A 13,121-nucleotide genomic window follows, 5' to 3' on the forward strand; every position below is an offset into this window, starting at 1 on the left:
TGGTTCCCTTAGTCTATTTTTATCCATCGAACTTAGCAGGGTCAGACATATTTTTGCTTACTTATTATCTTTATTCTCTTGTTAGAGTGTAAGTCCCATGAAGAAGGGATTTTGCCAGTTTTGTTCTCTTGTGGATCCCTAATAGGGTTCTGATCACCAATCACAATGGAGTTTCCCTCACACCAACAAGCAATTCTCTGGACACCAGCTGGGTATCCTACAATTCAACTCAGTTCTGATACCATCTACCTGGAGATGACATCAGATTCCACTGTCAAGGGTTCAGTCCTACAAGACTGCCCCCTCCCCCAACTTCAGAAGCCAGTTCCAAGCCCAGGTTGTTACCTGTACTTTTGACCAACTGACTATAAGTCAGAGGTGCCCACGACCCCCTCCTTGAGTTCAATTAATTTGCTAGAGCAGCTCACAGAACTCAGAGAAACATTTTACTTACTAAATCACTGTTTGTTTGTTTGCTTGTTTGTTTTAAACATCTTTATTGGAGTATAATTGCTTTAAATCACTGGTTTATTATGAAAGGCTGTAACTCAGGAATAGCCAGATGGTAGAGACACAACGTATGGGGAAAGGGTGGGGGGCTTCCATGTCTTCTGCCGCGCACCACCCTTCCTGAACCTCCATGTGTTTACCAACCTGGAAGCTCTCTGAACACCGTCCTTTTGGGTTTTTATGGAGGCTTTATTACATAGGCATGGTTGATTAAATCATTGGTCATTGGTAATTGAACTCACTCTCCAGCCCCTCTTCCCACCTCAGGGGCCAGGGGTGGGACTGAAAGTTCTAAGCCTTTAATCTCATGGTTGGCTCCACTGACAACCAGCCCCACCTTAGGTGCTTTCCAAAAGTCAGCTCATCAGCAGAAACCCAGTTGTGGTGGGAAGGGGCTTGTTATGAATAACAAAACACTCATTTCACCTTTATAGCTCTGAAGTGATTTCAGGAACTGAGGACAAGAGACCGAATGTTATAACAAAAGATGATCCCATTGCTCGTGTTATATTTATATATAACAAGATATATATATATATATATATATATATATATATATGTTTATAATATATATTTCTTATCATAAATTGTAATGTCACAATCCCCAGCACGCAGAACAGTGACTGACATCTGGTTCTCTCTCAGCAATCATGAATGAAGGTCTGAATGAACTCTTGAGTTCTGGAGAGTCAGGTTTTCTTCCAGTCAGTGCGTAAGAGTGGAGATGCCGGGAATCAGATACCAACTGCTTGTTCCTTTGTCTGGGGCCCTAGAATAATTGAGATTTAACTTGGGGCCACTTTGCATATAATTAAAGAGTGACAGCAAGGTCACCTAGTGAGTCAGAGGGGGCTCCTAGAGCAGACTCCAGTCCTGCCTCCTAGTCTATGCAGGAGGGAACTTGTTCTGTAATTGTTGGACATCCCATCCCTTTGTCTGTAAGTAAGCCTGCCTGCCCTGTGGTCCTTACACAGGGCTGTGAGTCTGGGATCTGTGGCATTCAGACTCATCCTAGATTATTATTATTTTTTTTTTTGGCCACACCGCTTGGTTTGTAGGATCTTAATCCCTCGACTAGGGATTGAACCCGCGTCCTCAGCAGTGAGACCGCTGAGTCCTAACCAATGGACTGCCAGGGAAGTCCCATCCTAGATTTATTTAGGGCACTGGTTCTCAACTAGGGGGCAATTTCACCCTCCAGTGGACATTTGACACTGTCTGCAGACTCTTATTTATTTATTTATCTTTGGCTGTGGGCTCTAAGTTCCCTGACCAGTGATTGAGCCCGGGCCCTCTGCAGTGAAAGTACAGAGTCCTAACCACTGGACTGCTAGGGAATTCCCTGTCTGGAGACATTTTTGGTTAATAACTGGGTGTGCGGTGCAATTGGCATCCAGTGGGTAGAGGCTAGGGATGCTGTTAAACATCGTTCAATGCACAGAACAGTCCCCCAGCAGAAAACTTTCTGGTCCAAAATGTTGGTTCTGAGGTTGAAGAATCCTGGTTTAGGGTACCATTAATGATAATTGGTAGCCAGCATCATTGACCTTTGCCATGTGCCAAGTCCTATACCACCTACTTTATATGCACCATCTCAATCTCCAAATTGTCCTTGAGAAACAAGGACTATTACAATCCCCATTCTACAGGTGAGGAAACTGAGGCTCAGAGAGGTAGAGTCACTTACCTAAGTTCAGACACCTTAGTAGGGGCAGGGTAAGGCTGCACACCCAGGTCCGCCTGGCTTCAAAGTCTGTGCTTTTAGCCTCTTCTCTGGGTTTTCTGCTTACTGATTGGGAGCTGAGGGGGGCCCACTAGGCCTCTCTGGACGTGCCTGAATTTATCTGCTGCACCCCGGACAGGGGGCTGAACAATCAGGCTTTGGAGGTATCTGTCCATTCAGGCGAAGCTTGGCTATGGGCCAGAGGGAAGCTTTTTCTTCCCTGAGTTGTCCCAGTCTGTCTGGCCTCACTCTCCCTGCACTGCAGTACAGTTCTTGGCTCCACAACTCAGTTCCCCTGCCAGCCCCAGGCTAGTGCCAGCCCTTCTCCATGGGAAGAAAGCTTCTAGATTCAGACCTAGGCCTTGCACACTCTCCCACTGAGCCTCTCCTTTCTGTACAGGAGTTCTTGAATCAACCCTGGGGACTGCAAGGTCACATTCCTCACACTTCCTTTCAGGTAAGGGAGGGCTGGAGCTGCTAGGTTGGTGACAGAACTCATGGTCCAAGAAAGTGCTTGAGGTCCCAGAAAATCTTGGAAAGTGATTGCTGGACAGGGCTGGGAACAGTGCAGTCCTGGGCCAGTGGCAGGGTGCAGGCTGTGGCTTTTTCTGTCTTGTTTTGGGACCTCCAGTCCCTGCAAGAAATCCCTCAGTGTGCTTGTGAACAAATCCAAAGGGCTTTCTGAGGGCCCTGGGAAAGTATGATGGCTAAAGTGCAAAGAATTTGTTCAGGGAAGATCAAGACAGTCAAGGACAAATCTGGGGTCAAATTTGAGAGAAAACAACTCTGAATTAGTTTGAAAAATCCATTCTTTCTTCAGTCCATCTATCCATCCATTCATCTATCCATCCATCCAACATATATTTAGGGAGCTCCCACCAGGAGCCACGGATGCTGAGAGTCTCCGGGGACACACATCATCTCCCTTTGTCTGGGGAGGTGAGGCAGCTCAGAGGTTTCATCGACCACGTAAGTCTGTACAGTCAGACAGAGCAGGGTTCAAATTCCAGCCTTGTCATTCCTAGCATTGTGACTTTAGGCAAGGGACCTCACCTCTCCGCACCTAATTTTTCCTCATCTATGTAATGGAGAGATCAACAGCTCTTAACATCCACCTTATAGAGTTGTGAGAAGTCAAGGAGATAATGTGTCCCAAATGCTTAGCACATAGTAAGTTCTCAGTACATAACAGCAGTAGCTACCATCTTTTGGACCTTGGCTAGGTCTTTTTTTTTTTTTTTTTTGGGCTGCACCACGCGGCATGCAGGATCTTAGTTCCCCGACCAGGGATCGAACCTGTACCCCCTGCAGTGGAAGCATGGAGTCTTAACCACTGGACCACCAGGGAAGTCCCTGGCTAGGTCTTTAGATGCATTATTTAATATAAACCTTGCCACCACCCTACAATGAAGGTATTATCTCCATTTAAAAATCAGGAACCTATACCTCTGAGAGGCTAACTCGTAGGAGGGCACACAACTTAGGTTTTTCCCAAGTCTGTCTCATTCTAAAGCCTATGATTTCAGAAGCTTTGCCTCCCTCTCATGATGATTTCCAGTAATAAGAATAGAAAATGCATGTTTTCAGGCTCAGAAGGGTTCTCAAGAAAACTTAGCAGCTAGGAGTGGAATATAGTGAGTTGCCCAGACATGTGATGCTACAGAACCCAATTGATGGGCCAATTCAGTGGGACCTGGTGAGGGAATCTTGCATTCATTCCAAGAGTATAGGTTATTCTAGAGCAATTGTTCTTTATCCTCCTTGGGTTCTGAATCCCTCTGTGCCTCTGATGAAAGGTATAGATCCTCTCCCTGGAAAAATGCCTGTGAGCACAACACACATCTTGTGCATAATTCCTGGGGACTTGTAAAACCTTCGCAATCCATCCACCGGACCCCCTTTAAGAGCCCTCCGCTAGGGCAGCGTTTCCCAAGTGTGGGACACATATCTCTGGCAGGGTCCCAGATCAGTTTAGCAATATGAGGGCAAAACGTTTTATATTATAATATTTGTTTATATTTTATGGGTACCTTCTATTTATGATAAATGAGACTAGTTTTCTGTTTATGGTAATAATATAAATTTGCCTTTAAAAAATGCTTATTAAAAATAGGGAGTTTAATTGAAGAAAAATATTGAAGAAATAATAGTAGAGGTAGGGTGCAGGTATGGCAAAAACCATGAGGACGATTTGGGAAATGTCTCTGGGGTTTCTCCTTGGTGGAGTCATGGTGGGTTTACTTTAGCGTCATCTGAATTTCCAGAGGACCCTGGAAATGACCTATTTTGGGGCTCTCTACGTTGATGGCATGGTTCTGACCAACCAAAAATGCTGTTGAGTCTCCACTTTCTTACCTTCCCATGGAATTCCCCTAGTGCCTATGATGAGCTGAACCCTCCCTGCTGCCAATCAAAACTACACCAGATACTGTCCTCATGCAGATCTAAGTGCAAGCATTTTGGTGCCATACCCATTCATTTATTCAGCAAACACCATGTGCCAAGTAGCAAGCATAGGCCATGATCCATTCACGCCCAGAAAGTGTGAAATCCCCAGCACCCAAGGGTAAAGCCAACTTGTCTGAGGTGATGGAAACAGCACTAGATTTGGAGTCAAACAGACCAGGATCTTAGAAATCTGGTTCCATAGCCGCACGGCTTGCAGAATCTTAGTTCCCCAACTAGGGATTGAACCCATGCCCTCGGCAGTGAGAGCTCGGAATCCTAACCACTAGACCACCAGTGAATTCCATGACATCACTTCTGATACTGTGTTTGTTTGTTTGTTTTTCTAACACCAAATACTTATTTTTCCACATCCATTCTCCAACATCCACTGGGTGTCCAACAATTCAGTTCTGACGCTGACTCCCAGAGTCAGCACAGACCCACAGGCTAAAGGCACAGACCCACAAGACTGCAAATGGGGTGCCCACGTTACCCTCACCATGCCCAACTGACCATAAATTTGGGTTCCCACAACCACTTCCTCAGGCTTGATAATTCTCTAGAATGACTCACAGAACTTAGAAAAGTACTCTACTTACTATTACAGATTTATTATAAAGGATGCAACTCAGGAACAGCCAAATAGAGGAGATGCATAAGGCAAAAGGTATTGGGGGGTGGGGGGATGCAGAGTTTCAGTGTCCTCTCAGGGTGCACCACCTGCACAGCACTTTATAGTTTTGGAGTTGTTATGGAGAATTTGTTACATGGGCATGGCCACTGGGGATTGAACTCAATCCCTTCCCCTCCCCTCCCAGGAGGTCAGGAGATGGGGAAGGTAGGGGAAGGGGACATGGGTAGGAATAGGGGGCTGAAAGTTTCAACCCTCTAATCATATGGTTGTTTCCTCTGATGACCAGCTATCTAGATATCTGAAACTATCTGTATATCTGAAGGCATCTTGCCTCCCTCCCCGCAAAGAGTCACCTCGTTACCTAAACTCCAGTGTAGTTGATAGAGACTCATTATGATAACAAAAGATTCTCTTATAACTCAAATAATTTCAAGGGTTTAAGAGCTCTGTGCCTGGATCTTTGGACAAAGACCAAATACATACATATATATATATATATATATATATATATATATATATATATATATATTCTATTATACTTCTTTGAGTCTGTCTTCTGGTTACAAAAAGAGAGTATTCAGCTGAATAAAAGGTTGCCAACTGGAGGCCCATAGGCCATATCTAGACTGCACTGTGTTTTAAGAAATGAATTTGTGACCAACATTAAAATGATGATATTTCCCATAAAAATAATTCAGATTTCTGGTCTCTCTTGAAAATCAGATGATTTTAGCAACACTGGGTCAACAATCCCAAATGGCAACATCTGCCTGGGCACCTTTTAAAGGGCTTTTCTAGGGACTTCCCTGGTGGTGCAGTGGTTAAGAATCCACCTGCCAATGCACGGGACACGGGTTCAAGCCCTGGTCCAGGAAGATCCCACATGCCATGGAGCAACTAAGCCTGTGCGACACAACTACTGAGCCTGCACTCTAGAGCCCGTGAGCCACAACTACTGAGCCCACATTGCCACAACTACTGACGCCCGCGCCTATAGCCTGTGCTCTGCAACAGAGAAGCCACCGCAATGAGAAGCCCGCACACCGCAACGAAGAGTAGCCCCGGCTCGCCACAACTAGAGGAAGGCTGCGTGCAGCAACGAAGACCCAACGCAGCCCAAAATAAATAAATACTTCTTTTTAAAAAAGGGCTTTTCTATTTGCCACAGTCCCCTCCACTCCCTATTGTGCCACCTACCTCACCTCACTCATTAATGTTACCTGCTGGGCTCCTGTACTTCTAAAGCCCTTTCAAACCCCCAAACCCATGATATTGGAAAGATTAGGTTACTGTTGACTAGAAACTCCTTGAGGATGGGGCTGTAACTGACTCTGGGTATATATTTCAAGCATCCAAATCCTGAACAGACATTTCATTTACAACTAGCGGATATTTATTACCTGCCTCACTGTGCGATAAGCAGATAGGAAGTGAGAAATGATTCTGCAAAAATAAGTGGTAACAGAATGAAAAAGGCCGTTGGTTCCTAGAAATAATATCCCCAAAATGTCTCTTGGGGTTAAACACAGGCCAGAAAATCATGAGTTTCTTTTTTTTTTTTTAATATTTATTATTTATTTGGCTGCGTCAGGTCTTAGTTGCCGCGTGCAGGATCTTTGTTGGGGCATGCGTGATCTTTAGTTGCAGCACACGGGATCTTTTAGTTGCGGCATGTGGGCTCTCGTTCCCCGACCAGGGATCGAACCCAGGGCCCCTGCACTAGGAACACGAAGTCTTTATTATTTTAATTAATTAATTAATTAATTTATGGCTGTGTTAGGTCTTCGTTGCTGCACGCGGGCTTTCTTTAGTTGCGGCGAGCAAGGGCTGCTCTTTGTTGTGGTGCACGGGCTTCTCATTGCAGTGGCTTCTCTTGTCGCAGAGCATGGGCTCTAGGCATGTGGGCTTCAGTAGTTGTGGCACGTGGGCTCAGTACTTATGGTTCACAGGCTCTAGAGCGCAGGCTCAGTAGTTGTGTCGCACGGGCTTAGTTGCTCTGCGGCATGTGGGATCTTCCTGGACCAGGGCTCGAACCTGTGTTCCCTGCATTGGCAGGTGGATTCTTAACCACTGCGCCACCGGGGAAGCCTGGGAACACGAAGTCTTAACCACTGGACCACTAGGGAAGTCCCAGCATGAGTTTTTGATAGTGCTCTTACTTCACTTTTTAAATATTTATTTATTTATTTATGGCTGCGTTGTGTCTTCGTTGCTGCGCGCAGGCTTTCTCTAGTTGCGACTAGTGGGGGCTACCCTTCGCTGCGGTGTGTGGGCTTCTCATTGCAGTGGCTTCTCTTTGTTGCGGAGCATGGGCTCTAGGCTCGCGGGCTCAGTAGTTGTGGCGCAGGGGCTTAGTTGTTCCATGGCATGTGGGATCTTCCCAGACCAGGGCTCGAACCCATGTCCCCTGCATTGGTAGATGGATTCTTAACCACTGCGCCACCAGGGAAGTCCCACTTTTTAAAAAAAAAAATTATTTATTTATTTATTTATGCTGTGCCCGGTCTTAGTTTCTGTGTGTGGGATCTTCGTTGTGGCATGTGGACTTCTTAGTTGCCGCATGCATGCGGGACCTAGTTCCCCGATCAGGTATAAAACCTAGGCCCCCTGCATTGGGAGCGTGGAGTCTTACCCACTGGACCACCAGGGAAGTCCCTCTTCCTTCACTTTTAAAGAAAATAATTAGGGTCAAGAGCTGGTTGAGATGAGCAGCAAACACAGAAGATGCTCAGGAAGGCAGGTGCTACAAATGGAGAAAAACCTACAGGCATTTATCGAGCAAAATCCTCTTATTTGTTAGAAAACCTTAACATCATCCCGTCCCAAACTCCTTTTCTTCAAAGTTATTAATAAGAAGAAGGCACACTGTCTCCTCAGCTAAATGTATTAAAGTAATATTGAAGTTAAGAGAATGGACTTTAGGGTCATCCAGACCTGGAATTTTTTCCTTTATTAACAGCTTGACCTTGTGAAAGTCAATTTCCTAATCTGTAAGCTGGGGATATAAGACCTGGAATTCTTAATTCAATGCATATGTAAGTCAGTGCATGCTATGTGGCAGATGCTGAATTCGATGATGAAGATGCAGCAGTGATGAAGACAGGCAGGGACAAATAGACAATAACTGAGCAAATAAATACATGAGATAATTCATGTGAATTTATTCTGAAGGAATAAATGAGGCAAGTACAATGGAGGAAATAAAAAAGTTACTTCAGTAGAGAGTAACTGAAGTGTGGTGGTAGGGGGTAAGTAGAGATGATTCTTTAGGGAAGGAGGCATCTGAGCTCAAATCTAAATGAGCAGAAGTTATGCCAGGAGGGAGATGGGAGGAAAGGGGTCCCAGGCACAGCTGTTGTGAGGAGCAACTGAGTAAATGCCAAGCACTTGGTGATAGGCAACCACTCAATACACAGCTGCTGTTCTTATGACCTCATCCCCTTTAACGACTCTCAGCTCCTTCTGTTCAAACAAGGAGAAGCTGGCCAAGCCATAGATCAGAGGGTTTAAAACTATATACACTACCAAATGTAAGGTAGATAGCTAGTGGGAAGAAGCCGCATAGCACAGGGATATCAGCTCGGTGCTTTGTGACCGCCTGGAGGGGTGGGATAGGGAGGGTGGGAGAGAGGGAGATGCAAGAGGGAAGAGATATGGGAACATATGTATATGTATAACTGATTTACTTGGTTATAAAGCAGAAACTAACACACCATTGTAAAGCAATTATACCCCAATAAAGATGTTAAAAAAAAACAACAACTATATACATGAAAAGTAAAGGCCCCCAAGAGAGATTCAGGTTCTAGCATCATCGTTAGATTCCATAGTTCTGAATCATGCATCCAAGTCAGCAAGTCAGGTAGAAGCACTAACCCAGACTCACTCCTGTTGCCAATACAACTTCTTCCCCAACAGCGACTCTGTGTAGAACTACTTTAACTCCTCCAACCCATAATCCCACCACTGGAAACCTGAAACTGGGAAAAGTCTCTTAATTTGATTTAATTGATATGCATATGTTGTACCGGAGTTTCTCATTATTCCCAGCTGGTTTCTCTTTGGCATTGTGTGCCTCTGATCAAATTGTCTAAGGGGCTCTGGATTAATGAGAGTGGGTGGTCAAGTAGAAACAGGCAGAAATGTAAACAGAAAGCTTCTGGTTACATGATTAAACTGATAACTTGTTTATGCAAGTTCAAAAACACATTTTAGGTATTTAAGGGTTGGTTGTTCAAAACCTTGCCATGACTCTTGGGACAGTTCCATAAATTGACAGCCATCGGTAAGATTCTTCCAACCCTTACTATGTGCCACAAGTTGTGCTGAGAACTTCAAATGCACTAGTTTATTTAATACTCCCAGCATGCCTATGAAGTGGTTTCCTTTTATATTTAATCCCTTTACAGATTAGAAAACTGAGGTTCAAACAGCTAGTAAAATGACAGGGCTAGGATTTAAATATTTAAATCCAGATCTGATCCTGCTCCCCAACCCCACCCCAAGTCCTTGGTTTTTTATCCACTTAGTGGTTAGTCTCCCTAAACCAGAGGAAATACCTCTAAGGGATGCCATTCTATTCATTAGGGCACCTCCGCCCTAGAGGTAAATCCCCACCAAGAAACTCCTACACAGGAAAGACTGCCTCATCTGAGCAAGAAGCCCCACCCTGGACACACACCACCGGAATCGGCACTCCCAAATCCACCCGGAGGGCTCCCCACCCCCTTAAATGAGGTCTGCATTGCCCAGCAGGGAGACCCCACTCTTGGGGATAATCTCTTAATTCATAAGGAAACCCTCTCCCATTTCTGAGGACCTCTGACACCCGCACTCCCATATTTCAGAGGAGGTCCGGCTGCATAATTTGCATGGCCCAATGCAATATGAAAATGTGGCGTCCCTTGTATTAAAAAAAAATACGAATTTCAACAATGAGACAGCAGAGCATTAAACCAAATCCTGGGGCTCCTCTTCTGCGACTGCACGGATCACTTGCCCACGAAGCCAGCCCTGCTTAAGAGATACCCTTCTAGTGAAGCGATTGGCTACCTCAGTCAGAAAGGGTAAATCCTTCCGACCTGGGATGGAAGGGACGTGGGATACCCAACTTCCAAAGACAATACTTATTCTAGAACACACTCTGGGACAACCTCCGTAAATTTGGAATCACTTCTCTTGACCTGGGCGGAAGCTTCCTTCGCACCTCTCTAGCCGCTGGGCGGTCCTCGCGACCCCACCCCAGCACCGCCTTCGGGGTGTTTGGCCTCATCTCGTGCGGCCCATTGCCGGGGCAACCGACGCCGAGAGCGGTGCATTGTGGTCTGCAACAAAATGCAGGAGAAAGATCCTGAGGGAACCATTGAGTCCATGGGCCAATGGGAGAGTTCTGGGGCTGTGTCAAGCCAATAGGGACGTTCGGTGGGGGGCGGGGCCGGCGGGAGCAGGGCGGGGCTTAGGTACTAGGCGGCGGCGGGTGGCGTGGGGCTCCATAGATGCGCCACGGCTTTAGTAGGGACCGTTCGTCTCGACCGGTCTGAGCCTCGCCAGCCCCTCCCCCAGGAGACCGTTGCAGTCGGCCAGCCCCTGCTCTTTGGTGAGAGACTCGGGGGGGTTCCACTATCTGGCTTCGTCCCCTGCCGGACTTATCCCGCCGTTCGGTCCGCGCGGCCCGCGCTTCCTGAGAAGTGGGGTTGGGGGTCGTCCCGGGGTGGCGTGGGGCGGGCGGAGCGGGCCCGGGAAGCTGGCGCCTCGCAGGCGCAGCCCGTAACCCAACTCCTCACCCTTTGCCCGGGCCTCGCCCCCCCAGGTAACCATGTGTGACCGAAAGGCCGTGATCAAAAATGCCGATATGTCGGAGGAGATGCAACAGGACTCGGTGGAGTGTGCTACTCAGGCATTGGAGAAGTATAATATAGAGAAGGACATTGCGGCCCATATCAAGAAGGTGAGGACAGGGCGCGGGCGTGGGGTTTCGGGCAGTTTGCGCTCAGCTGGGGCGAGTCACAACTTAGTTCCTTCTCCTCGATCCTGCGTCCCCCGAGCAATGGCAGAGATACTTGGGGGGCACGCTAAGTAGCGCGGGTGTAGAGGTTTCCAGAAAAGGACGCAAATGAATTTTGCGCTTCTCTTGAAGATCGGCCCCTCAGCGTTCGAAGTTTTTTTTTTTTTTTTAATTACCCAGCTCCACGGGGAAAGCGCCACCTAGTAACGGTTTCTAGGATCAGGCAGCAGCGGTTCCCCCCCTTCTGCATGATTGCTGCGCCCAGGATCCATCTGGGTGCTCGAGAGGGGGGTAGCTGCGTGGGTGTTTCCAGCAGGGCCGAAGGGAGATCTTGCCAGCCTTCAGTGGGGAGTCAGTCGGCAGTTGAGGGAAAGTGGGTGGTAGTGAGGGCTGGGTACTAGGTTGGGGGATTGGTAAATGGCAGTCTGTAGAAAGCTGGCAGGCCTGCCAACTTCTCGAGCTATGTTTTCTAGAAGGGAAGGAAGCTGGCAGCCTAAGCCGTGGGAGGGTTCTAGTCGAGAATGAGAAGATGAAAGACTTCGGATGGAGCAGAAATAAATACCTTTTTGACAGAGGCAGCAGCAGTGCGTTGGTCTAGTTTGTAAGAATTTTATTCCCCTTAGTCTAAAAGACGTTCTTGCTGTGTACAATACAATAGTAGCCAAATTTTGCCTAACTCACCAGAGACTTGTAGTACTTTCATAGAGAAGGACTAGCTTTGGCCCCTGCCTAGAGCTACCCAGTGAAACCTAGAGCCTCTGGGGGTGGGGAAAATAGGGAAAAGTTGTTACTGCAGTTTGCTCTCCTTGAGGACCAGGTGGTAGATTAGCACTGTTAGGATAGATGTGGGAAGAAGGGCTATTGACAGAAAGATAAAATTTGCCCAGGTAGCTGTCAGGTTCTGCTTCCAGCATTCTTTTTATAGGGACAGTGGAGTGCCAAGTGTCTTGTCCGTTTAAATTTTGATCCACAGTGGTTTAGAAGCTCATTGAGGCTTTGTTCTTTTGGAAGTCTTTTGTTTCAATAATACTGAAATGAGTTATAGTGGGGGTATTTTGGGCTAAATATTTACTATTTTCTTGGCTTTTGTAGGTGCATGTCGTACAATAGGAGGATAGTTTAGTTCTGTTTAAAAACTAGAGGATAAACTAGAACTGATGTCACCTGCTGTTAATGAATAAGAATATTCTAGAAGTTATGAAGGTGTAATTGCCATGATAACAAAGCGCTCTGTCTCTGACGTTGCCCTTTCTGACTTTTACCTCCCCAGCCCCCATTCCCAGCTTAGCTCAGATTGCAAGTATGTTTGCATTAATGCACCATGTAGGCGATTTGGAGCTGAGGAACATTCTTTCATTCTAAGAATTTGCAGATGCTGACGTTCCTTCTTTCTGCTCTGCTTATCTAGGAGGCAAACTCTGACCTCTGGTTTAGCACTAAAATTCTGTGTTCTTTTTCTCCTCCCCTTCCCCCAGGAGTTTGACAAGAAATACAACCCCACCTGGCACTGCATCGTGGGGAGGAACTTCGGTAGTTATGTGACACATGAAACCAAACACTTCATCTACTTCTACCTGGGCCAAGTGGCCATTCTCCTGTTCAAATCTGGTTAAAAGCATGGACTGTGCCACACCCAGTGATCCATCCAAAAACAAGGACTGCAGCCTAAATTCCAAACACCAGAGACTGAAATCTTCAGCCTTGCCTAAGGGAACACCTCGATCTTTATTGTGTTGTTTTGTACAGGGCATTCTCTGTACTAGGTTGTTGTGGTTATAAAGCAATTAGCAAAACAGCTTACA

The 13,121-nt window shown here is 46.5% G+C and overlaps 1 protein-coding gene across 1 annotated transcript; it reads left to right on the forward strand.

The window, feature by feature from the left end:
- The first annotated feature begins 10,756 nt into the window (after positions 1 to 10,756).
- DYNLL1 (dynein light chain LC8-type 1) lies at positions 10,757 to 13,114 on the forward strand. Its single transcript, XM_019950471.3, has 3 exons — positions 10,757 to 10,911; positions 11,125 to 11,262; positions 12,795 to 13,114. The coding sequence occupies exons 2-3, from the start codon at positions 11,131 to 11,133 to the stop codon at positions 12,930 to 12,932; spliced, it is 270 nt and encodes an 89-aa protein (XP_019806030.1). The 5' UTR covers positions 10,757 to 10,911; positions 11,125 to 11,130; the 3' UTR covers positions 12,933 to 13,114.
- Positions 13,115 to 13,121: the final 7 nt, after the last annotated feature.

The sequence above is a fragment of the Tursiops truncatus genome, chromosome 13, assembly GCF_011762595.2.
Source record: "Tursiops truncatus isolate mTurTru1 chromosome 13, mTurTru1.mat.Y, whole genome shotgun sequence".
In the NCBI taxonomy this organism is placed as follows: domain Eukaryota; kingdom Metazoa; phylum Chordata; class Mammalia; order Artiodactyla; family Delphinidae; genus Tursiops; species Tursiops truncatus.